General features: G+C 47.1%; 1 protein-coding gene across 5 annotated transcripts in view; it reads left to right on the forward strand.

Moving 5' to 3' along the window:
• LOC119846122 (sodium- and chloride-dependent GABA transporter 2) overlaps positions 1 to 20,015 on the forward strand; it is a 69,523-nt gene extending 49,508 nt beyond the window's left edge. For 4 of the 5 annotated variants that reach the window (XM_038379334.2, XM_043517951.1, XM_043517935.1 and 1 more), the window contains 8 exons: positions 8,166 to 8,269; positions 12,555 to 12,679; positions 13,371 to 13,483; positions 14,365 to 14,502; positions 16,085 to 16,187; positions 16,702 to 16,802; positions 17,668 to 17,838; positions 19,448 to 20,015. In XM_038379334.2, the coding sequence (XP_038235262.1) occupies positions 8,166 to 8,269; positions 12,555 to 12,679; positions 13,371 to 13,483; positions 14,365 to 14,502; positions 16,085 to 16,187; positions 16,702 to 16,802; positions 17,668 to 17,838; positions 19,448 to 19,567 (975 nt within the window). In that variant the 3' untranslated portion in view covers positions 19,568 to 20,015. The remainder of the gene's footprint in view (positions 1 to 8,165; positions 8,270 to 12,554; positions 12,680 to 13,370; positions 13,484 to 14,364; positions 14,503 to 16,084; positions 16,188 to 16,701; positions 16,803 to 17,667; positions 17,839 to 19,447) is intronic. The other variant, XM_043517962.1, reaches the window with a different exon arrangement.
• Positions 20,016 to 26,234: the final 6,219 nt, after the last annotated feature.

Genomic DNA, 26,234 nt, shown 5'->3' on the forward strand with positions numbered 1-26,234 from the left:
CGGTGTGCAAGTTGCTACCTGATTGCACTGAGCCTCTGCTTGCTCTCTTGCTTTGCGTCCCCAGGTTCTTCCCTGTCACCGGATGGGTGTGTGTCGGTAGGGTAATGGTTCAAAAAGATGCTACTTGCTCCTTTTCCCTGGCTTTTGCGCCCTGCAGTCTAGATGGCTCTGGGCTGGGTTTCCTCTTGCAAGGGCCAGTTCCCCACTCCCCATCTCTTCTTGTTTTTGGACCTCCCTGCGCTATCCTAGTGGAATGATGTACAGCTGTGTTTATCTTGCTGCCCCCTCCCCACCGTTTCTCTTGAACCCCTCTAGTTTGTGGAACTGGGAACTAGTTCTGCTGGCCAGATCACTCAGCCTGGGGCTGCAGCCCCACGCTGAGTTTGTCCACGGTGCTGATATCTAAGGAACAATTAGGGAAGTCGTTTTTAATTCATCAAACAGCGGGAGGGGGCTGAGCAAAGACGTGCTCTAGAACTCTGCCTCCCGGGCTGTGTAAACAAGGGGCAGGGAGTGGATTCCCTCCTCCCATCTCCTGTCTGCAAGCAGCTGTGCTTTGCAGTTTCAAACAAAAAAACATTTGCTTTCTTGTGCGGTTTAAAGGGTAGGTAAAGGAACGGCCCCTCTTTTGCTCAGCCCGTTGGTTGGAAAGTTCACAGAGCCCAAGAGCACTCATTTCTCTGCATACACTGTGAAATGTCTATCTTATAGAACGCAGTGCTGTTGTTGCCATCTTGGTCCCAGGATATTAAAGAGACAAGGTGGGTGAGGTAATATCTTTTATTGGACCAACTTCTGAGAGGCAGCAGAGGATGGAGCAGGTGGCTGGTAGGCAGGAGCTTCCAAGCTCTGATTTGCCTTAGTTTTTGGGGTACAATTTGAGACACCCACAGCCTGGTATTCACAGAAAGAGGGGCAAGGAGCATGGTACCCTGGCTATGCTCTCTGCCACTGTCTGGCCAGGTTAAGAGTATCTGTGCAGCAAAGGAAAACCCTCAGCTGGCCCATGCCATGTAGACTTCCAGGCTTGGGCTGGGGCCTGAGCTCTGGGACCCTCCCATCTCACAGGGTCCTAACCCCGGTTTCCAGGCCAGGTTAAGGATATATCTACACAGCGATGAAACAGCCCCGCAACCAGAGGTCTGTGAGCCCCAGTTGGCTGGCATGGGCCAGCCGTGCGTGTCTAGTTCCTGTGTAGACATACCCTTAACCTGGCCAGGCATGATGGGAAAAGTAAACGGGAGGACCCTTTGAGAAGCTGCAGTAACTTTTTCCATGCCTTCCTCCCTCCCCTTGGAGTGAGAGGGCAGCAGGGGAGGAATTGCATGATTTCCCCCTCAGTTCTATTTCTGAGTGTTGCGTTTCACACCATGCATTGCTAAGGGCTGTGCCCAAAAGGCACACTGTAACCCTTAGGCTGTGCGCTCTTCGGGGCAGGTGCCATGTCTTCCTATGTGTTCGTACAGCTGGCAGCACAATGGGGCCCTGCGCCTGAGCTTAAAAATAACAGTGTAAATATTAATTAACTGAGCACCTCTGGAAATCGGGCCCTAGGTGCCTCAAGTAGAGCTCCCAAAAATCAGAGTCCCTGCTGGTAAATTTGGACTCAAGAGACTTGTTCAGTGTCTCACACTGAGTTAGTGGTGGTCAGAAATAGAACCCAGGCCCCTCTTCCATCTACCAAGCCATGCTGCAAAGCAGTGTGCACAACCAGGAATTCTAGTTCCAGCGGGTTGTTCTCTCTGCCCACGCCGATGGCCTTTGCTCTGCACAATCACTGGGGCAAGCAGGTTTTTGTTACCACTAATGTTTGGGGCAAGGTGAAAAATCTGATTGTGAATGAAGGACAGAAATTTGTGGAGGGAATGATGCTATTTGCTCTTCGCCTGTTTTTATAAAGTTTTTCATCCGGTTGGGGCAGATGTGTCACTCTGCCAGTTAGTCTTGTGGTGCGGTGGCCACAGTACAGTCTTTCTAGCCCTCGGTGATTCAGCTGTATGATGAGCATGCATATGAGCCACTGCCGTGTACAGGACAAGCTGAGGCAGGCGATGGTGTGCATCTCTCTCTCCTGCTGCTGCTATGGAACCTTGGCTAGCTGTGTTGCCAGCGTCACAGGGCATGGGTAGCCTCTGGATGTCAGCAGCTCTCTGCAACAGAAAGAACAAGGGAGAAAAGGCGAGAGGAAATTACAGGAGGCGAGTTCAGTAGAACAGATGAGCTGAGCAAAGCAATTCTGCAGAGCGAGCCGGGGAGGTAGGGCCAGGGGACAGAGAGAAACGATAGTTGAGCGGGAAGGGTAATGATGGTCAGTGTCTCATCATATCTCTCATTTTGATGGTCTAAATGAGACCACCCCAGAGTGGCTGGGTGCAGGGTTGCTGGAGAGGTGCAGAAGTGCAGAGGTTTCCCCTCTGTCACTGCCGTCTCCTGTTTTTGTTTGTCTCTGACTAGGTCTTCTGTGGCCTAGTCCTCCAGCCATGTCACTTACAAGTTCAATCCCTTTGTGGGGTATCCAAGTCCAGCTGTAGCTGGTCAGCCCCCAAGCTGGTATCACCAAAGACCCTTTGCTGCAGCAAAGCCTTTCCAAAGAATCACACTCTTCTTTAGCAGAGTAGCAGGTCCCAGGGCTTCTCTCTGGGCCTCTCACTAGAAGAAACAAATTTAACACTATCAAAACATCTTTTGACCCTCTCAGAGCTTGAGCCTCTCCTCTCTCTTGGGCTCCTCTTCAGCTCCTTGTTCCTTGTGTGAATCACTGGCCCTGGAGCCTGGCCCCTCGTTCCAGGGGCATGTTAGAGTGGTTAGTTCCACTCCTGTACCTCCTGCGCTCCAGCCACAACCTAGCTCAACTGTTCCCCTCAGCAGCCAGCCACTAACTGTTGTGCTTCCTCTCTTTTTAAGTCCTATACTCAGCACAGATGTGGCAAGGCAAGCCTAATTAAACACGCTGGCTAGCCCCAGGATCTTGGCCCTTACAGGTATGTCCACGCTGCACACTAACCAGAGGTTCTGACTCAGGTTTGAGCCCAAGCCCCACTTCTGTCCACACACAAATCAGTCTGACTCGGGTCAGCAAGCAGTAAGGACCCATGTCCTAGGACCCTGGTGGGTCAGAGCCTGAGTCCCACTGTGACTTGGGTCTGAGCCCTGTCATTCTGCAGTGTGGATGCAGGGAAAGGCTCTAGCAGCAGGCTAAAAATAGTAGTATAGATGTGAGAGGCACTGCTCGATTGTGTGGAGATCCATGTCTGGTACGTACCCCGAGGTTCTACCATGTCTTTGCTCTGCTTGTCTAAGCAGTGCCTCCCCATCTACTCTGCTCTTTATACTTGTGCTAGGTGTGTGTGCAGTGCATGTACTCTTCACTTTACCATATGTGTAGATGTAGCCATAGAGTTTAAGGCCAGAAGGGACCACTGGATTATCTAGTCTGACCTCCTGCATATCACAGGCCACCAACACCACCTAGCACCTGAACAAATGAAATTAGACCAAAGTTTTACAGCCCCACAAGAGCCTAGACTATGATGTGCCATGGGCAGAGAATAGAGGAACCAAGGTACACCAGTGCCTGAGGCCCCCGCAATGGCAGGGAAATGATTGTGAGATGTACCCAGATAATCCTGGCAAGTGACCAGCAGTCTCATGCTGCAGAGGGAGGCGAAAACATCCCAAGGTCCCTACCAATCTGACTAGGGAAAAAATTCCTTTCCAACTCCACATATGGCTTTCATTTATAGACCCTGAGCATGTGAGCAAGAACCAGCCCACCAAGCACCTGAGAGAGAGAGAGAATGCTCGATGCCATTTCAGGGCCCTGTCCCTCCTCTTCCAAAGTCCCATGTCCAACCATGGCCATCCCTGTGCTGTCAGAGGACTCTGGTAGCCATGATTGTTGTAGTCCATCGGGTCAGACCCTCTAGAGCTGTGGTGGACAACCTGCGGTCTGAGGGCCGCATGCAGGGTAATCTGCTGGCAGGCTGTAAGACAGTTTGTTTACATTGACCATCCGCAGGCATGGCCGCCTGCAGCTCCCAGTGGCTGTGGTTCGCTGGTCCCGGAGAATGGGAGCTGTGGGAAGCGGTGTGGACCAAAGGGACGTGCTGGCTGCCGCTTCCCACAGCTCCCATTGGCCAAACATAGCTGGGACAAGTAAGTGAGGAAGTGCCCTCTAACAGGTTATAACCTTTCTGACTAACTGTATCTCAGATGTTGGAGGCTCAAGTTGAAAACAGAGTGGGAGGTTACTTTGATGAACAGGAATAAATAAAGCATAGACGGAAAATGAATTAAATGAACTGGATCATTTAGAAGACTACATCCAATAATCAAATTAATATCCAAGTGGGCAGGGGGTTGGAGAATTCTGAACACCAAAATAAAGGGTACCATTCTCCTTGGGACTGATGTTCAAGGAAGAGCTGTACCCTCTTAAATTGGGTACAAAGAGCTCTTTCACTGGCCATCAGGTTCGCTTAGGTGGATTGATTTAAATGAAGTGGAAGCCTCAATTTAAATCAGCAATGTTAATTGGCTATTCCATTTGTACTTCAGTTGTTTGCTAAAGACAGGTGCATTCTCATTGGTTGATCTAACCATTATTTAGTTGTAAATCACCATATTTTAAGAGCTTTACACTAGTTTTAGTACATATTTTTCCTACCTAGGATGGTACATTGTAACTACATACATTTATTTATATAAATTATATAGCTTAATATTTTCAGAGTCTTATTCTATATTTTAGGTATGTTAGAAAATGGTGAATGATATATTTCTCATTTACTAGCTAATTAACTTTTTGCTCATGATTTATGTCAAGCTGCATGAGGATGGTAACTGGAATTTAATTACATACACAAAACAGCATATAAAATTTATTTTAATTAAACAAAACAACCTTAAATGTTTTGGATATGTAAACTTCAGTGTTCTTTCATGAGCTGGAGAATGTTTCCATGGTGGATGAAGACATAAATATTTATAATTTGAGAATTGAGCCAATCATTGTTCCCCTAGGGAGAAGCTATGAGAAATACAAGCATGAGCCCACCCAAGTGGGCTCAGTGGAAGAGAAGGATGAGATAAAGGATGTAGTCTCCTAGAGTCACAGACAGGGTCCTAACACCTGTGATGGCTTTACCAATCTCTTGAACCCAATAGCCCCTGGGTCCCCCACGTGATCAAGCCCTTAATATAGTACATGATCTATTGTGCTGTATTTATAAAGCTTGATCTCAAAAGTTAGATATTCCCCCCCTGATTTTTTCTTTATATAGAAAAGCATCTTTTAAAGCAAAGTTTTTGATAGAGGTTCATGGATTCAGCCTATTTATTTTGTAATATGTTTCAGCCTTAGCATCTTTTCTACTAAATTCAAATTTCACTTTAAACAGGTTTATTTTTAAAAAGAACAATTTATTATAATTTAAATAAAAAAAATCCAATTTAAATTAAAAAAATCTGATTCAAATTCATTTTTATCTGGTGAAAGGTCATGGCCAACTATCATAAAATTAATAAATGACAAGGAATTTTTGTCAAACATGCAGAAGGAATTTTTTTTTTTAAATTTCTTCCAAGACTTTGTGGGAGAGAACTCAGCTGGAGAGAGGGTTGTTTTGTTTTGTTTTTAAAGTAACTCCTGATATGTGTAATCCAACAAGAAATATTGTTCTCAGGATAGCTCTGGATCAGGTATAGAGAGGCACCTTTCATGATGAACTAGAGGTGGTCGTACCTGTGCAAGACGTCTCCTTTGATCTCTATTATGCAATCAATAGTCTTGTTGGCTGGCTGAATTTTTAAAAAATACAACCAAAATGGTGAGTTGGTAGGGTTCAAACTGAGCTCTTATGGTAACCAAAGTTCTAACACTGGACATTCAAAATAAAATGCTATGGGCTTGCCTACATGGAGGCACTCAGAAAAATTAATCTAAATTAACTAAAGTTTTGAAGTTAAAGTGGATTAGATAAACCACATTAAAACCCATTAATTAAATGTACTTAATTCATAAACTAAATTGCATTAAGGGCACTTTAATTCCGAATAAGAGCATCCGCACAAGTTAAATGCAGTTTAACTAATTCACTTTGAAAATTTAATTTGGATGAACTTGCCTGATTTTCCCCATGTAGACAAGCCTTGACCTGATTAAACTGGGATCGGTTCACCTTAAATTGCCAAAAGACAATATCCTACACAATAGCAAGGGTGATTCATTTTTAACCCTCTGCATGCTTGCTATCTCCAGGCAAACTTCATTTTCTGTTCCCTCTGGCCTCACAGATCATAGACCTCTCTGACATAACACCAAATGAAATCGCTGGGAGACTTTCCACTGACTTTGGAGGATAGATTGAAAATTTTGGCTGGATCTCTTACAGAAGGGAAACAGTCTATGGAAGAAATCAAAAGAAAGTTTAACATAAGGGCTCTGTCTTTTCTACTATCCTTATAGATTTTGCTACTTTATGGTGATTGGGGGAAAAACATTTAATGTAGCTACCTAATGAGCTAGAACAGATTTTCCTCTAGAAAACAACAGGGAAAGGGATCACAGCATCCCGTTACAATGCATGTTGACATGGGAATAAGATTAGAAACCCAAACCACCAATGACAATTGAATCAAATCAACACTGACGCACACAATAGCCTGGGAGAAAGAAATACAAATGGATGAACCAGAAGAGTTTTGTGAAAGAAACAATTCAACGCACCTTCGATCTGAATACTTACCCTGATATTCTACATTGGGCTTGCTTGCCTTTCATCGGACAACTTGTACAAAAGAGAGAGAACGGAGTTACCCCTTTTATGGCAGCAACTACAGAGAGTGGTGATTTGGGGCATACAGGGTGGGCTTACCCAAAAGTCAGTGTTGTGAGAGATGGTTCAGCTGTGCCCCTGGAAGATGCAGGAGGGGACCATCTTTCTTGTTGCCTGAGAGAGAAGGGTCTAATTCAAAGCCCATTGAAGTCAATGGGAGTCTTTCCAGTGACTTTAAGCTTTGGATCAGGACTTTTCTTTTTTTTTTTTGTAAATAACTCAGTTAACTTTTGTGCAGTGTTAGCTAGGACTGACTTCCTCCTTCTTCCTAGCCTGTTTTTCACTGCCTCCCTGAGTGCTAAAGGCAAAAGGCGGTATAAAACAGGTGGTGTTATCATTAATAATCATTATTATTTCCTTCCTCATTAACTTCTCCTTTAGCTTGTCTCTACATCAAGCTATAACACAGCCTTTTGAATGAATGTAATGGTATCAGTGATTGCACAGAGCTAGGCTTTTAGATTAAAGGTGGCATTGACAGACACACATGATGTGACTTCCTTAGAACACTCAGACGTGTCCTTGACAGTGATTGTAATGTAGTTCAAATGGACCTCATGAATTCTGACAGGGACTAAAATCTCTCTCCTGTTTCCTCTTTTTAGTAACTTTTTATTATAATAGTTTCAAGTAACTTTTTTCATGAATTTGTTTTTAAGGGTTTGAATCTTAATATCAAGCCTCAGAGCCAAGTAATGCTATAATAAATTGCCAGTCTGTATGTTTAGCATTGCCCTCTAGTGGATGAAATCAGAACTGTCAAACTGTGTGATAGCTTCTAAACGGTTAACAGCAAATGGAAATGCATCCGATGAAGTGAGCTGTAGCTCACGAAAGCTTATGCTCTAATAAATTTGTTAGTCTCTAAGGTGCCACAGGTACTCCTTTTCTTTTAGCAAATGGAAAGTCTCCTTTAGCTCCAGCAGTTGAACTCTTCTCTGTGGCATCTGGTCTCCTGTTGCTGTTTGGAGAGCTCTTATAGCCACAAAATCTTGTAGGTTGCTCTAAGGGAAAAATCAGAATCCTTACGAGGTCCCTGGAATTCCCACACACGTGACTCTAAACACCAGTGGATGCTTTGACCATGCTCTAGAATTTAGGAGATCCTGTACATGCAGTTCTAGAATCCAGCTGTATCTAGACATTCTGTCCTAGAGCATGCTTATCTGCATACTCCATGTTTAATTTTTCTCAGCCACTGTTCATGCTGGTTCGGTCAGCCCTTTGGCCTCTGGAACCAGCTGTCTCTCCTGACTTTCTGGAATCTGTGTAGCTGTCTGCCATGTTGGCCTTTTCACCTCCTCAGCTGTGTTTGTCTTTTCCTTGCAGGTATGGATGGACGCAGGCACGCAGATCTTCTTCTCTTATGCCATTTGCCTGGGGTGCCTGACAGCCTTGGGTAGCTATAACAAGTACCACAACAACTGTTACAGGTAATCAGGATGAGATTCTATTGTTCAGGGACCCCCACCCCCACTGTTGCCCATTTTCCTCCTTGAATGCCATTGAGCCCTTGCAGATAGCAGACGGCTCTGCCAAAGGAGACAGCTGACCAGGTTACGTTTGAGGAAGTGCCTCCTGCTCTCTTTCCTCTTGAGGCAGAAGAGTGCTCTTGCCAGTTGCTGCTTTACTTGAAAACCAATTTCTCCTGCCATGTTTCTGAAACCGAACCCTCCATGATCTGTCCCCAGGAAGAACTTCAGTAGTTTCCCAGTTGCTTCTCAGGTGAGAGGTCCTCCTTCCCTCGCTGAGCTTGCCACTTGCTCACATTGTAACCCTTTAAAAGCTCTGAGGCAGAATTCTGCTTATGATGCCATTAAGCAGAACCATTCTCCCCTTTACAAAGGCTTGTGAGTGCATTTAGAACACACACACATGATTTGCTGGTAGCAGTTGATTTGAGTCTTTCCCCCTGAAGCTCTGCCATTCCAGTCAATCCTCACCTTGCAATTCTCTTTGCTATTGCAGTCCTTGTCCCTCACACAACTTCTCACTAAACCTCACTCCTGTCCTATAGCAACCAGGGGCATTCCAGTCCTGGAAACCACATTCAGTCTTGCCAATGCATCTGACTCCTAACATGCAGCCTTCCCTCTGCTGTTCTAGATAGCTCTGAGCTATTCTTGAACAGAAACTGGCAATCCTATTAAATTGTACCAAGTTGTCTGGTAGTCTTGTGAGGTGTGCAGGTGGGGAAGAAAGTGAGAGCAAAGTCATTTTCACATTAGATGCTTCCAGCATTTGGAACCATGTCTCCAGCGGTGAAAGGCTCGTGCAGCCCCAGAAAGCTGCCCACTCATCAATCAGAACACCTTTTTATCTTGATGCCATGTTTATCGGTCAGCATGGTATCCAGATGAATTATACAAAGTGGGAAGAACTGGGGCATTGAGTTTATATCCAGACAAGTCCCCCCTACTCTGTCAATTAAGCTACTTTTTAAACTGGGATTTCTTTTCTTTAAATATATTATAATTTTGTTTGTTGTTGTTGTGACCCCTGTAGGTTTGCCTGGTGCTTCTTTAAAAGCTAAAGACCTGGGCTGTGCTGTGCCCTGAGGAGCTTACGCTCTAGTGCGCAAGTCTCTTCTCCCCTTAAGATAAGGTTCACTGCCCGCTGTAGTGGCGTGGACATCTGTCCAGTGAGAACTGGACTGAGAGCCCCCATCTCATTTGAGGGGAAGAAGGATGGCAGAGGAAGGAACAAAGGATCTGTGGTTGAGGCATGGTACAGGAAGACCTGGATTCTTTTCCTGGCTCTGCTGCTGACCTACTGTGTGACCCTGGTAACACAGGCAATCTATCTAAGTCTCCATTTCCCTACCTGTAAAATGGAGATAATGACAATTACCTACCTCACAACAAAGTTGTAAAGAACTTTGATAGCCTCAGATGGAAAGTGCCTTAGAAGTAGAAAGTGATGGTATTCCATACAAGCCATTTAACCGTCTAGCCATCAAATAGTAACAACAATCCTTTACTGCTGAGCTGTGCTAGATGAATAGCTCTTTTTTCTGGTGTCAGTCCTTCATACCATCCTTTTCCCTAGGTAGTGCTATTTCACATGGGTCTGTCCTACATTCTGCAAGCCTGGGGCTTACATAGAAATAAACAGTCAATTTTCAACGTGGCAAAATAACAGCAGGATGCCCCATAGATCCTTACCAGGACCAGTGTTGTTCCATATAGTCATTACCGATTTGGAAAATGGGGTGGACAGTGGGATGATTTAGGTCAGTCAAAACTAGAGAAGATGGCGAGGAACGTCAGAGGGACATAACCAAACCAGGTGATTGGCCAACGTGATGGCAGATGCTGTTCAATGTTGACATATGCAAAGTAATTTATGTAGAAATGAATAATTTGCACTATTCTCACCTTGTGTGTCCTAAATTAACTGTAACTTCTCTGGAAAAACAGCTGGGTGGCGTTGTGGATGGATCAATGAAGACAACTACTCATTGTGCAGGGGGTCTGAAAAGGAAATCCATCATTAGCTTTATTAGCTTATTGATGGATGGATTATTAATCTGTTAGCACATAGTGATCAATATAGGTTCAGTCTCCAGAGGGCTACAGCATCTCCAGAGGGCTGCTATTATCAGTCACATTAGAATCAGAGACCCTAGAAACACATGAGAAACAATTGCAATTTATCACAAGTCCCTTTATTAACAAATCCACTTAGAAGATAAACCAATCCCACAAACACTGAAATACAATAGCAGACAGAGTGTGCAAAGCGTTTAGCCCTTTGACTAGCATCACATCTCCTTTTGGCAGACCCTGGTGTCAGTGGTCATCTTCATCACCATCATAGTCACCTGGAATTGTCATCCTGGCATCTTCCCATGTATGTCCCTCCACAGCACTCCGGCCAGTCAACACCCATTTATCCTGAGTTATGCTTATGCCTATTAAGGCCCATATATATAATATGCATAAGGGATTCAGTCCCTTTTTTATACTTCCACATCCCACTAATTTAGAGATGCCCAATTTCCTATAGGCTATTTCCCTTTATTCTCATTATCTGTGTTAATGAATTACTATAGCAACTTGAGGTTATTAAAGAATCCCCCAAAATGTCACTGTTGGGTGTCTTGCAGTGTTAACTGGCTCATTGCAACCTGTTTTTCAATCTATTGCTGCATAGTTTCCAGGCCATCAGCACTTAACGCATCTTTTACTGTAATCATCCACTTTGCTGCTACACCTTTATCTGTCAGTCAACCTGACTGTTGCCAACCTGTTTCAGGACTAAGGCCTTGTGTCACTAAACTGAACATCTTACAGGCCTATAGGCCCTGTGTTACGACGCTAACTAATACTTACATTTCACCTCTATATCCTAAATATACTTAATGTCTTGAATTCTTGGCTACAAATTATGTAAAGAATGGATAGATAATAATAATACTGAATATATTAAATTCCAAACATTAATAGAAATCAATGTATGGCCTTTCCTGGAATGTATTGTTCAGTTCTGGTCTCCATCTCTAAAAGGTAAAACAGAAACATAGTGCTTCAGAGACTGTGAGAATGACTAGAGGCATGGGGAGACTTGAGTATGAAGGGAGACTGAAAAGATTGGGATTGTTTAGTTTAAAGATTTGATGAATAAAAGATGACATGATAGAGGTATACAAAATGAATAATTTAGAGGAAGTGAATTGGGTGCTTCTCTTTATCATGTCTCATGACCAGGGGACAGCCAATGGCACTGAAAGGCAATGAATTTAAAATTGATGCAACAAAATTGCAAAAACCCTAATGTGAATAATATGTGGAACTCACTGCTGCAAGATATTCTTGGGGGCAAAAGTTTATTAGGGTTTAAAAAAAAATCAGGCATTTTTATAAGTCATGAGACTATCTACAAGTACATTAGATAGGATACAAACCCTTATGTTTCAGCTTATCAGACAACCACTAACTGATCGGGTTGTGGTGGGAAGAAACTTCCCTTATAGGCAGGTCCTCCTATAATTACTCACTTTGCAGTTTTTTTCACCTTCTTGTGGGGTATTCAGTTCTGGCCACAGTCATAGCGAGGATACCGGATTAGATGGGTCACTGGTCTGATTCTGTATGGCAATTGCTATAAGAAGTAGGATGGCCTGGGTTAGGGTGCTGGTCTGGGACACGAGACCTGGGTTCCATTCCACCTGTTCTGTTGCAGACTCACTGTATGACTTTGTGCAAGTTGCTTAGTCTCTATGTGCTTCCATTCCCCATTTATAAAATGGACAGAATACCGACCTCACAAGGGTTTTGAGGATAAATAAAGATTGTTAGGGACACGGACACTGTAGTAATGGAGGGCCAGCTGTATCTGAGATAGAGATAGACAAGTTGATGTTAATAAATAAAGAGTTCTGAATTTATTTTAGGCTTTGTGACATTATGAGGCTGTCAGTGTGTGGGATGAAGAAGCAGCATCAGTGCTATGATGTGAAGATGCACATGTCCTATATTTATCCCCAGATGAATCCACAGCCGCACACTGTCAAGACATCTGCTCAAACATCTGCATAGAAATTATTAATATAGATGTATGTGTGTGTTTCTATGTGGGTGCTTTCATCTCATTGGCTGCTGTGCCTCGCTGATGCTTGTTTTTGATTGGCTTCTCCCCCTCCCCTGCCATGCTGATGCTCTTTTCTGATTGGCTGGCTGGTTCCCCCACACTGATGCTCATCTTTCTCCTTCCCAGGGACTGCATTGCGCTGTGTTTTTTGAACAGTGGTACGAGTTTTGTGGCTGGCTTTGCAATCTTTTCCATCTTGGGCTTTATGGCGCAGGAACAAGGCGTGCCTATTTCTGAGGTAGCCGAGTCAGGTGAGTAGGCTCAGTGTGCGGGAAGAGCAGAGTGCAGGATAGGGTGGGCCATTGCTAATGTGGGGCAATCTCTGGTCACCTGACACTGACCCTGGATTCCTTTTCTGCATTGCCTCTGACAAAAGAGCTCCTGTTAAGAGAGCAGAGCAGACAACAGAGTGACTGAGGGGTGTCCCAAGGATGCTGACCCCCTAAGATGCACAATGAACCACAATGAAATGAGATTAATTGCAACCCCAGGTTCAAATCCCAGAAGGGTCAACTCAGCTCTTCTGGTTACGGTGTGTGGATCTTTGGCATGAAACCTTAAGATCTGAGTTCCTGTTTGCTCTGCATGGGCATTAACAATCCACCAGCTCCCAATCCTAGTCATGGAGGTGGAGCCCACAGCTTGCTGTGGCTCGTCTGCCCCTACTTCTGGCAGTAGCCTGCTCTGGTTCCTCTGATCTTCCTCACCCAGCAATGGAGCCACTGTTTCTTGAATGGCAGTTCCTAGTGCCAGGAGTGAACTCATTGGGGAAGGTGGGGTCTGTTTTGCAGGTGGGTGGATGCTATAGACCAGTTCTGAGCTGCTAGTCTCCCTGATTCTGCTTTGGTGACCTCTTCCTCACAGCCTGGCAGGGCCATGATGCAGTTGATGGCTTCTAGATTTGGCCCCTACCATCTTCTATAAATGACCCTCTTCTCACAGGACCTGGCCTGGCATTTATCGCATACCCTCGAGCTGTTGTCATGCTGCCTTTCTCCCCACTCTGGGCCTGCTGCTTCTTCCTGATGGTTGTTCTGCTGGGACTGGATAGCCAGGTACAGATGCACATACAGGACACGAGTGCTTCCTTCTTGTCTGACCAGCTTCCCTTCAAATTGACAACTAACACATTCCACTTGATAAATGGCCAGCTGGTGAGGGAAAGACCTGGGTACAAGTTCTGAGGTAGCAAAGCACATTCCCCTGTCTAGACAGAGTAGAGCGCCCCTGCATCTAGTCAGCTCTCATTTAATCTAGTATGGGCTCAGACACACAGATGGGCCCAGTGGACAGGGCACTTGACGGGGATTCAGGTGATCTGGGTTCTATTCCCAGTTCTGCTACTGACCTGCTGAGTGACTTTGGGCTAGTCACTTCACCTAAATTGCCTGTCTGGTCTATTTGCAGCGTAAACTCTCTGGCATAGGAGCTGTCCCATTATGTGTTTGTTCAGTGCCTGGCACAATGGGGCCCCACTCTCAGCTGGAGCATCTGTGAGCTATGATGATAAAAAAAAATATCATGCTCCCTGCGAGCCTTCTCCTTCCATCCAGCCCATACAGCATAGGGAAGAGCTGCAGCCCATTGTGTGGGAAAGGGTCTGAGCAGATGTCCTGTGAACCATGATGCTGGTTTCCAGCAATACCTTCTGGAGTCAGAACCATGATTTCAGCAGCATGCCTAGTGAGGGATTGGGAAATGGCCTGGCACTGGTTTTCAGCAGCATGTCCTTAGTAAGGGATTGAGGCATGGACGCCAATGAAAGTTCCCAGGACAGCTGTGGCATGGCTGGGGCTAGCTCTCAATGTTGAATGTGTGCAGTATCTCCTGGTGGAGGGAAACCTGGCCTGTGAGCAAGAGGCCGTGGAGCAATGAAGCCTAGCCAGCTGGCATAGTAGGAGCATGCTGACAGGTGTGTGAATTCTCTTCTTCCTAGTTCGTCTGTGTGGAGAGCCTGGTAACAGCTGTTGTCGATATGTACCCCACCATCTTCCGGAAGCAAAACCGCCGTGAGACCCTCATCTTGCTTGTCTCCATCCTCTCCTACCTTGTAGGACTGGTCATGCTCACAGAGGTAGAGCTTGGAGACAGGAGTCCCTCCCTCCATCCCTCCTGTAGCTCACAGTCTGTGGGATGCTCTGGTCACATCTGATTGAAATCCCTCTGGGCAGAAAGAGGACTCTAGACCCTATGGCTGGATTAGGAGCAATTCCACCTGGGGCTGTAGTCTGTGCTCTCCTAAGATGAGCAGTGTTGGGTCAGTGCTCAGATGGAAGACCTCTAAGGCGCACCCCAGGTGCTGCAAACAGTGGTGTTACTGATTCAGTAGGTGGTGCTTTGCCCTTTTTTCAGTTCTGAACCTCAGCATGGTACTAGTGGAAACTGTGCTGCTGGAGTTGCCAGTTCTTGGGCGGGTTTTAAAGTGGAGCCCTGACCCAAGTGGTCAGTAAGGATTCCGGGGTGTATTTTACAAGAGCTGCTCTGCAGTGATGTGGCCCAATTCCAGTGCAGGGTTTTACGTTCTGCCTCGCTAAAAATTCTTTCAACTGGATATTGCAGCTTTCATTGCCTGTCCTAAACTCTTGTGGACCATTGCTCTGTTCTGGCCTGTGAGAGTGTGTTTTGGAGGTCAGGACTTTTCAGAGTTTCATGGAAACTAAGCCCTACCCTTGTCTCTTTGAAGGCTATTGGAGTGTCTTTATCCCTTTCTTCCCAACTTGATGGGACCCTCATGAGCACTATGTGTACAGCTAGCTGCTGGGCCTGGTTCTGACCTCACGTCCATTTGTGTAAACTGGGATTAGCCCCATGGAAGTGAATAGAATTCCGCTGGTGTAAAACTTGGTATGAGATCAGAATTGGGACCAGGTTCCCTTTTTGGCAGTGGGAGGAGGTGATTCCTGTGTGTGTTTGTTTCTCTCTCTCTCTGTCTCTCTTTGGGCCTGATTTTTGAAAATCTGCCCGATTTTGCACCTGCAGTTTTGCGCCTGGAATTAATTGCAGGCCCGTGTTGTAACAGCACCTGTAGAATTAGGCAACTAAGCCAGCTAATATTTGGGTCCCCAATGATTTGTGCCTGCAAAATTGCACTCAGTTATATCCGGGTGCAAATTTGGAATCTGGGTTGATTTTTGAACATCAGAGAGATTGCCCTGTGGGTCTCTTTTTTTCTCATTGCCCGCTACCGGGTTTATTTTTTCAGATTGTCCTCAAAATAACCCTGAGCTCCTGGACAGTGACTAGGGTGACCAAATGTCCCAATTTTATAGGGACAGTCCTGATATTTGGGGCTTTTTTAAATATGGGCTCCTATTTCCCCCCTCCCCCCCCAACCACACACACACCCTGTCCCAATTTTTCACGCTTGCTATCTGGTCACCCTAACGGTGACTTTTTCCTTTCCTGGAAATGACAGGCTGCAGAGAGAGCAGGGATGGGATCTGGAGAGAACAGGATTTCCACAGATGTCCCCAGTGCTGATCTGGGTTTTGACCAGGTTGGGCTTATAAGGGGAATGCTTGTCATCAGGCTCTGCCAGGAGAGGGTGGGGCAAGAAGGTGCCAAAGACTTGAGTTGGTTCTTTCTCTAGCTGAACGGCTTGACCTGTCCCTTAGTTAGATTTCTTCTCACTCTTCTCCCTGCTTGGCCCCTCCCAGGGTGGGATGTACATCTTCCAGCTCTTCGATTACTATGCTGCCAGCGGCATGTGCCTGCTCTTCGTTGCCATCTTTGAGACACTTTGTATCGCCTGGGTGTATGGTGAGTATGGGACTGGCGGCCAGCAGCTTTCACTGACTCCGAATCCCTGTGTGGACTCTTGTCCACTCACTGGGGCTGGTCTCTCTCTTATCCTCAAGAGCACCAGGCCCAGATCCCCTTAGTAAACTTGGTACATTGGAACTTTTTACAGACAGTAACACAACGTGTCCTTACTTCATAGAATTTCATAAATATCAAGGTTGGAAGGGACTTCAGGAGATCTAGTCCAACCCCCTGCTCAAAGCAGTGCCCTGGGACTTAGATGGTGGCAGCTTCCTGACAGCAGAGCCCTTGGGGAGCTAGCTGGAGATGCTGCCTCATGCCAGCAAGGAAGTCTGTGACCCTAACAAATTTCCCTTGTTTGCGCTTATCTGTATTACCCATAATGCCCCATTTCTGAGCTCCTTCCTCTCCACATGGGTCTTCCTGTCAGTCAGTATCCTCTCTGGGCCATGCAGACCCTGTTACTCTTGTTCCTTGTTATTAACAGGGTCTCCTTCCCTGTCTTTCTCAGGTGCTGATCGTTTCTATGATAACATTGAAGACATGATTGGTTACAGGCCATGGCCTATTATCAAATACTGCTGGCTCTTCATCACGCCAGCTGTCTGCATGGTGAGAGCTTGGAGGCCTTTAGTCTGGGGGTCTGAGAGAGGAGTGGGGCTGGTTTAGGTTGTTGTGGGAGTGGGGGAAATGGATAGCTCTGGGGCCACGGTGTTGGGGCCGTATTGAGTAGGTAGTAAGCACTTTCCCATGGAGCGGGCAAGGTTGCAATGGCTCTGTGGCTCTGTGTGGCCATCATGATGTCCTCCAGCAGCTGATCCATAGAAGGTAAGAACCCTATTGCTACTGGCAGCTATGGTACATCTCCACGGCTAGCAGAAACCCATGGCAGCAAGTCTCAGAGCCAGGGTCTGCAGATTCAGGCTCATGCTATGCAGCTAAAAAAGCTATGTAGATATTTGGGGTGGAGCTCAGGCTCTGCCACAGAACCTGAACTCCAGTCCAATCCTGAACATATGCACAACTATTTCTCATGCTATCAAATGAGTCTGACTCTGTAGACCCAGGCTCTGAGACTGGCTGCCGCAGGTTTCTGCTGGCCATGTAGATACACCCCTAGTGAGTAGACTCTCCCGCTTTAGCTCAAGTGGCCTGTGGGTTTGGAAGCCAAAGGCTTAGACCACACACAGCAGCAGGGTTAATCTGATCACCATGGACATCCGTGAGTGGGGATGGAATAACTGGGGGAGGGAATAGATCACCTGCTAGGAAGAGCTCTTGGCTGAGATAACAAACACCTAACTGAAGGGGCAGCAGCACCAAAGTGGGTCTGAGGGATGCTCTGATAGTTGCCCCTTGTAGGCTGTCTGTCCCAAGGAAGTTCTGCTGCGGGTGTGAAGTCAGAAGGCAGATCATGTTGGCTAATGGCATTGCTTCCCCTCTTCCTCTCTCTTCTTGGCTTCTTCCATATCCCCAGGCGACCTTCCTGTTTTCTCTGATTAAATATACCCCTCTGACCTACAACAAGAAGTATGTGTATCCCTGGTGGGGAGACACCCTGGGCTGGCTGCTGGCCCTCTCATCTATGGTCTGCATCCCTCTCTGGATTGTCTACAAACTCTCCATGATCAAGGGCTCCCTAAGAGAGGTGAGTCTGCTGCTTTGGGAGTGGGGTCTGGGCCACACAGGGGCTGATGGAGGGCCTTACAGGTCACTGGCATATTGAAGTGACAGCCTCTTGAGGTGTGATTAGTGTGTTGTGGGTTAATAAACAGGAGCATAGAATTAAGTTACTGAAGCTCAGTCTATTACTGTAAAGAATTAGTGGCTTTATTGAATTCAAGCTGGCTGGAGGGCTACGCAGAACTAGCTGCCTTCCTGTGCCTTGCAGTCAGTGATGAGCTGCCAAAATCTTAACTGGTTCCCTCCTCACCCCACAAAGGGGTCGTGGCCCGCCCCTGCCCCCCCAGGACTCTTGCCCCATCCAACCTCACGCGTTGCTTGACGCCCCCACCCCAGGGACCCCTGCCCCATCCATCCCCCTCCCCTGTCCCCTGACTGCCCCCAGAACCGGGCAGGAGGGTCTCGTTGGCCACAGTAGTGAGTGCCCGCCCTGCCCACAAGAGCCGGAGGACTGGCCGGGGGGCGAGGTGGGTAGTCCTGGTGGTGCTTACCTGGGGCGGCTCCCGGGAAGCATTGGGTAGGTCCCTCTGGCTCCTAGGGGCGGGGTAGCGTAGCTAGTGGGGGAGCAGGGGCAGCGGCCGCTCCCCTCATTGATCACATCAAAAGTGGCACCTTAAGCACCGACTCCCTGGGTGCTCTGGGGCTGCAGCCCCCACGGGGAAAATTTGGTGGGTGCAGAGCCCCCACCGGCAGCTCCCTGCCCTGTGCCCGGCCCCAGCTCACCTCTGCTCCACTTCCTCCCCTGAACGCGCTGCCCTGCCCTGCTTCTCCGCCCCCTGCCGGCTTCCCACTAATCAGCTGTTTGCGCAGGAAGCCAGGGAAGGCTGAGAAGCAAGCAGCGGCTTCGGGCTCAGGCCCAGGGAGGCGGAGCAGAGGTGAGATGGGGCAGGGGGGGCGCGAAGCGGGCTGTCCGTGCCACAGTAGGTAACCCGGGAGAGGGCGCGCAGGGGAACCGCTGCCTGCCCCAGCTTGCCTCCGCCTCCCTGGGCCTGAGCACGAGCCGCCGCCTGCTTCTCAGCCCATCCAGGCTTCCTGCGTGAACAGCTGATTTGTGGGAAGCCGGGGGGGAGGTGGAGAAGCAGGGCAGAGCGGAGGTGAGCTGGAGTTGGGGGCGGGGAGGGGAGCTGCCGGTGGGGGCTCTGCACCCACCAAATTTTCCCCATGGGTGCTCCAGCCCCGAGCACCCACAGAGTGGGCGCCTAAGGTGCCACTTTTGGCCAGTTGTTAAATTCAGAAGCCCTTTTAGAACCGGTTGTCCCGCGACCAGTGAACTGGTACGAACCGGCTCCAGCTCACCACTGCTTGCAGTTATTGGCTCTCCATCACTTGTCAGATGCTGTAGGAAAACCACTTTGTGGGAAGTGCTGATAGGAGACCAAGTGCAGGCCTCAGGCCAAATGCAGTCCGCAGACATGATTACCAAATTCCTCCCTGCCTCTCCCCTCCGTGCTGCTCTTGCTGGAAGGCTACTTAGAAAGGGGCAGTTTGGTGGGGGGGAGGTTGTGGGGGAGGAGGCTGTGGGTGAGCTGGATCCATCCCTTCATCCTTGTTGAACATCCTACTTTGTCTTTCAGAGATTCCGCCAGTTGGTCTGCCCAGATGAGGACTTACCTTTCAGTCTGCGTCCGGGGCAGCCCCTTCCTTCCACCAGACCTGGCCTCCTGATGTTGACAGAGCTAGAGTCCCATTGTTAGGGCCACTGTGGACCCCCAGATTGTTTGATACATCCCTTCTAACTGTCGGATGACTCAAGGATACTCCACTTGCTGAGGGGAGCAGGACTTGTGAGCTGACCTCTCTTCCACTGGAGGATTGGATGGGCTCAGCAGGGCCTGCCATAGAAGGGTCTCCAGGGACAGTGTGGAGTCAGTGATGCACCTTATTGTCTCCTGGGGAGCAGACACAGGAGCTAATTCAAACAGCTGAGTCTCCCCAGCGCTCCAGTGGGTGGGACAGGAGAGACTCAGCCCTGGAGTGGAGACGGTCAAAGCGTCACAGAGGCTATTCTCCCACATGGACTTTGAGGACCTCTCCATTCATTCCATTAAATCCTTTATCTTATCAGTCCTGAGTGGATCTGCCTGAAGTGAGCTGTAGCTCACGAAAGCTTATGCTCTAATAAATTTGTTAGTCTCTAAGGTGCCACAAGTACTCCTTTTCTTTGTGCTTTCTTTGTAAGGGAACTCTCCCCTCCACACCAGGAGTCCTTGCTCCTAGAGGGGCTGCTTGATTCCAGAACTACATGGAGTGCAATCTGCCAGGACCACCTCTCTGGGCAGGGGTGATGAGTATTCTGGTGGCCCAAGAAGCCAAGTCCCAGGTGATGGGTGTGTGTGTGGCTAGTCTAAAGAGGAAAGTCCACACTGAATTAGTTATGACTTTCCCTCACTCACCTCCCAGAATTAGAGAAATATTATATACTGTTACTCCTTTTTGACCCAAGTGGTTATTAGGAGAAACTGAAGTGAGCTGTAGCTCACGAAAGCTTATGCTCTAATAAATTTGTTAGTCTCTAAGGTGCCACAAGTACTCCTTTTCTTTTTGCGAATACAGACTAACACGGCTGCTACTCTGAAACCTGTGATGATGGAGTCAGGCATTCCTGTTTATTTACAAGGAATGTACCAAGTCCAGTTTCTCTGACCACAGTAGGAATTAAATAAGAGATTGTGTCTTTACTCTCAGTTCCAAGCCTCTAGTCAGCACTTAGCCCAAAACTCTCTCAGCTTTTGTTCAGGGCCACATTCCCAGTGCTTATCCTGACTCTGTCCTTGCTGTGATTCTCCCTACTTCTCTGCCTTTTTGCCTCTCTTCCACAGACACACAAACCTTCTCAAAACAATACCCAGCAAAACCTATCCACCCACAAATGCCTTGTGCTTGTGTTGCGGATGGAGGCCTCTGTTGTTTCAGCTACCTGGCTCCATATAGGAGCTTAAATGTTTCTTACGATTATCTTAAAAGAAGGGCGGCACTTACATCCAACCTATAACAACCCAAGGAGGGCCACACGGATGACTCTTCATTCATCAGGCCCTGAACAGTTCTGGTAAACCCAAAGGAATGTAGGAGCTCAGATCCATGACTTTGAAACCCAAGAGCAGAGGGTGCTGCAAGGCAGGAGTGAGGTGTGCTGGCCAAGCTGTGTGGGGATGCAGGACTGAAACAGCAGGAGATGCAGCAAGAGCAGGAGTAGAGTAATGCACTGGCAGAGGGTCTGTGCTTTTTCCCAGGGAGGGGGTTGATTTTAGGACTAAGGAAGTTTTTGGAGGTCAGGACTGGTATTAGGGCAGGTCTGGAGGTTTCTGCAGCTCAGGTGCTTTGCAGGGCAGATGGGAGGGAGAACTGGAGTAGCAGGGGATGCTGCAGGCCAGCATTAAGGTTCATTAGCAGATCTGCATTGGGACCCTAGGACTGGAGTAGCAGCTAGTAACTGATGTATTGGGAGGACAGAACTGGGGAGCCCAGGCAGAGCTGTGCAGCCCAATTTAAATGTAATAGTTATCTGTGAATATTGTTTAGGTGGTATCTTTAAGCAGTAAGTTCCCATGTAAATATTCAGGGTGGGTGCAGACCTTACTGTGTCCCTGGCCCTAGAGGTCAGGTGCTCTTTTTGCTCTCCTCATGTCATGTGTTCCAAAGCAGGAACACACAAGAAGCTGAGCCCAGGCTCCCAGCAATTTCTGGATTGCAGCTGAATCCTTGAATACGTTGCTGCATGATTCAGTCCCCTGAGTCCTTGCTGTGAGCTCTTACAAGGGCTGCTCAGGATATCCCAATTGGGGGTTTAATCAAAAACAAAACAGAAAAGGTGCAATTGCTGCAGGCAGTCACAAGGTGGCCTCGCTGCTTTAGATCCTGCTAATGCATCCGATGAAGTGAGCTGTAGCTCACGAAAGCTTATGCTCTAATAAATTTGTTAGTCTCTAAGGTGCCACAAGTACTCCTTTTCTTTTTGCTAATATATGAGCAATCATTGCAAAAATATGTCATTTGGGTGAATTTACAGCTAAGCGGGCCAGAAGCTTGGGAAGCTCCCAGTTTGTGAAGGCAGCCAGATTCACATTCACATTCCTAGTGCAAGGAGGAACTACCATCCAGCACAGCTAGTGTTTGGCTTCTCATTCCCAGCCTTCCCAGGTAGCAGGATCCTGATCCCCATGGGGGGACTTAGATGTTAACTTGGGTCTGTTGTGGTCAGAGCTGGTGCTATAAAAAGTGGGCAGAATGGTAATTAAAATTCCTTTCCTCTGGAACAGTGTCAGCTGTGACTTTGTGCAAGGTGCTATGTATGGTTGCCCTACAGGGGACAAGAAGGATTTTAACACAATTGAGGCATCAGCAATTGGTCACAGCTGGAGACAGGACACCAGAGAGGTGGTGTAAAGAAGCCTCTTTCATTGGATATGTCCTCTGTGCAGTCAGAGGTGTGATTGCTGCTCGGGCAGACATAACTGCACGAGCTGTAACCTACCTAGCACAGCTAAAACTAGCAGTGAGGACACAGTGGCATGGGTTGTTCCACTTGTTCCTAGCCCACACTGGAGCCCGTGCTGCTAGTTTTAGCTGTGCTAGGTAGATTACAGCTAGCATGAGTATGTCTGTCCAAGCTGCAATATCACCTCCACTTGCAGTGTAGAGATCTACTTAGGTGCATGGCTGGTTCTTGCTCACATACTTAGGGTCACACTGATCACCAGAATTGGGGTTGGGAAGGAATTTTCCCCCAGGTCAGACTGGCAGGGACCCTCGAGGGGGCAACATGGGGCATGGATCACCTGGTAGCGTCATCTGGCCATGTCTCCTCTAATCAATTCTCTTCCCTCACAAGGTCCTCAGGAATTGGTAGCACCTCCGTATCAGCTGGTCTCTGCCTGTGAAACACAACAGTGTGCTCTCCTGAGGACTGAAGTCATTAGGCTCAACAAAGAGGAATCTGGGTGAACTATAGTGGCCTGTGATATACGGGAGATCAGACTGGGTGATTTGGTGGTCCTTTCTTGCCTGAAACTCTGGTAAATTCCAAAGGGCAGAGCAAATCTTTTGTTCAGAAGGATTCTTATGAAGTTGTCATCTGAAAGCACTTTAACAACAAGGTCAGGATCCTCTGATTGCAGTCCCTGGAGTGGATCATGTGCAAGGAAAAGGCCTATAACTTATCAGCATGTGTGGCAGCATTCACCCCTTCCAGGGTGGCAGGTTGCAAGCGGTGGGCCCGGGAAGCCTGATTTCTGGCATCCAGAGCAAAAGGGCCAATTTTCCATTTCCCAGAATTGAACATTTTGATACATTTAAAGGATTTTAGTTGCATGTGGCACCCATGGCCAGACCTCTGCTGTCATCCCTGGCACAGTGCCATTTAAAGGCCCAACAGATTACTTGGATTTCTGAAAAGACTCAGTTACTGTTCCTGTATATGGGCGAAAGGCTGGTCTGGTGGTTCAAGCACAGGGCTGGGAGGTAGGTGACCTGCATTCAGTTCCTGGCTTTGGCACAGATTTTGTGTGGCCTTGAGCAAGTCTTGTAACCTTACTATCCCTCAGTTTCCCCCATTTGTGATAGAGAGTAATACTTCCCTTCATTGCAGTGGTGGTATGAGAGTCCATATTTGAAAGTACTTTGAAATCTATGGAAAGGCCCTTATGGAAAAATCCCATAGAATTTAATAGAGTTGTTACTAGTAGGATTCCATATGAAGTTAGTACAGAACTATAAAAATGACATTGAAAACCAATGGAATTTAATAGAGAATGAAATCCTTTCCATCGGGTTCCTGGGTTTTTTTTGTTTTGTTTTGCAATCTGCTGAAGAATGCAGTAGCAGGGATACTGTTCTCCACTGAATTTTTATAGGATTGTTCCAAAAAATCTATAGCGATTTTCATTTTCCATTAATCTCTGTAGGATTTTCCAGTGCAAGTTACTATTAATATAAATATTACTGCTGTGTAATGTCCAGTGAGTTGTATTTAATCCAAGAGGGAGCCCAGAGATCCATTGAAAGGCTTCTTTCAGTCTGCTTAATTACCCAGTGACTAGGACACATGGACAAAGCCAGCTCATTGATGGGATGAAATGTCCTAGCTGCAAACCAACGATGCAACAGGTAAGTTAAATGTGAGTGCTCTTGATCAGGACTCCCAGAGTTGAAATCAATCTACAGGGTCATTACAAAAGAACCAGTAAAACAGGGCTGTGAATTTAGGATAACTCTTGGAAACCAAGAGTTTGAACTGATTATATTTGAAATTCTCTCTCCAAACCTCCAGTTCCAAAAGTCTTTGCATGGCTCTTCTCTAAGGCAACTTAAGAAATTCCCAGCTGGAGCAGGGCAGGAATATGCACCAGAATTTAGCGTGTGCAATTTTCAAGCACTCATGTTGGCTCAACTCTGCTGCCATTGAAATCAACAGGAACTTTACCATTACTCCTGCCTGCTCCACCTGGGGAGATTCGTTTGTTACATTAGCTCAGAGGCCACCTACTCTGAAAAGTGAATCTAATAGTTTGGGAAGATGAACCGTGTCTGTTCTGTTTTGCGTTCTTGCATAAAAAATTAAGAGGCTTATGAGATTGTGAATTGCCTCAGCAATCCCTGGAAAGAGGTCAGACCCTTCTTTTCCATCTGATCTTTAAAAATAAATCTCTCCTTTCTCTCTCTTCTATCCTCCCCCCCACGAGCATTAGGTGGGGCACCTTCTTAGGTAACATTAAAAAGAAATTTTAAAAATGCAGAGTCTTGAGTGGGAGGGTAAGGATGAACTGCTTGGCAACATTGCCGGATCCTGTCAGACAGAGAGCCACCGTAATGTTGTTAAGACTCTCTCCTAGATGCCTGTGTGAATAAGCATTTCAGTGAAGAAAATGATGGGTGTTTGCAAACCCAGACAATGTGTCACTGACCTGCAATCCAGGGAGTCTCTATACTGGCCTCCTTTTGGAGCACCGGGCACAGCAGTGGTAGGGGGTAACGTATCTAGGGGAGTTATGGTCTAACTACTTGTGAAGGGGCTGTACCAGGTGACTCAGAGTCTCCACCCCCTCCGTTGTTCCACTGTAGCTGTTCACAGTCTCACCGCTTTGCCAGCAGGTACCACAACCAACCCCAATTTGCCTGTCCTCCCAGATCCACATTGCTCTTTGCACCCTCACATCCTGTGTAGTCCAGGTATCTGTTGGTCTCCTGAACCTATGTCCTGTTCCAACAGGTTCATCTCCTGTCCAGTCAGCCAACCAAGCATGGAGAGAACAGATGTCCAAGACTTTGCCATATTCTTTCTTCTGGGGCCCTCTCTGCCAATGTCCCTAGCAGAACAAATGTCTCTGTTACAGAATCACAAAGGCCAACTGTCAGCAGATGTCTCCATTATCTACATGCCCCTGCGTACAGACACCTCTTCTACTGCTACCACTGAGATCTTTATGATGAGGCCCCTTCTGCCTGCTCTCCATCTCGGTCTGTGTCCCTACTTTTTGGGGCAGCGCAATAGATGATTCACCACATCACATCCATCCTGAAGCAGAGACACCTTGACAGCCCTTCTCCACCCAAACTAGTGCTAAGGGCTGGGAATGATGTTCTGCCATAGGGGAAAGCACTGGTGTGGAATCCCAGCTCATGAATCTTTTGTGGACTTTGCGACATCTCCTGGCCATTATTCAGGATGACTGCTGATGGATGCATGGAAAATGTGAGCCCGTCATGCAGCTAGCTTCTGGGATATAGTGAGCAACACTCCCCCTCCCCCCCCCAACAAAAAAAAAACAAAACCAAAACCTCGTAGGAGGGATGGAGAGTTTAGGATAAGAAATGTGAATCTACCACAAATCTGTGTCACTTCAACAAGGCGTGGCCAGTATATCCAATTATAGTTTTTACTGTATAAGGAAAGACCAAGCCTGTTTTCAGTTGTATGGAAGCCCAAGAAGCAACATTGTGGACTAAGTTACAATTTTGGTAGGAACTGAGGTTGGAAGGACATTGCCAAGATTTTTGGCTAGGATTTTTTGGTTTAACTTAATTAGTGCATTGGGGTGATAGATGACGTCATTAGTCTCTCTTTTCCCTGCTTACGAATTCAGGGCAGATGTGGTATTTCAGGAAGACAGGAGTTCCCAGGAAGGTGAGATCAGACAGAATTCATCCTGAGCTAATGGAACGTTCGACATCTTGGGGAAAGGAAGCGAAAGACCTGCACTGAGCTGTGTGGAATTGTTGGGGATATAGCTGTGTGACTTGGTACTGCGTTGCTGAACTTCTAAGACATCAGCCTATCTGTGTGCACAACTGCCATTTTGAGAGGCAGAGTAGATGTAGCATGTTCTGTGGGAGACTTGCACTGTGCTCTCTCACTGAGATTTC

Source organism: Dermochelys coriacea, chromosome 1 (genome assembly GCF_009764565.3).
Source record: "Dermochelys coriacea isolate rDerCor1 chromosome 1, rDerCor1.pri.v4, whole genome shotgun sequence".
NCBI classification, from domain to species: domain Eukaryota; kingdom Metazoa; phylum Chordata; order Testudines; family Dermochelyidae; genus Dermochelys; species Dermochelys coriacea.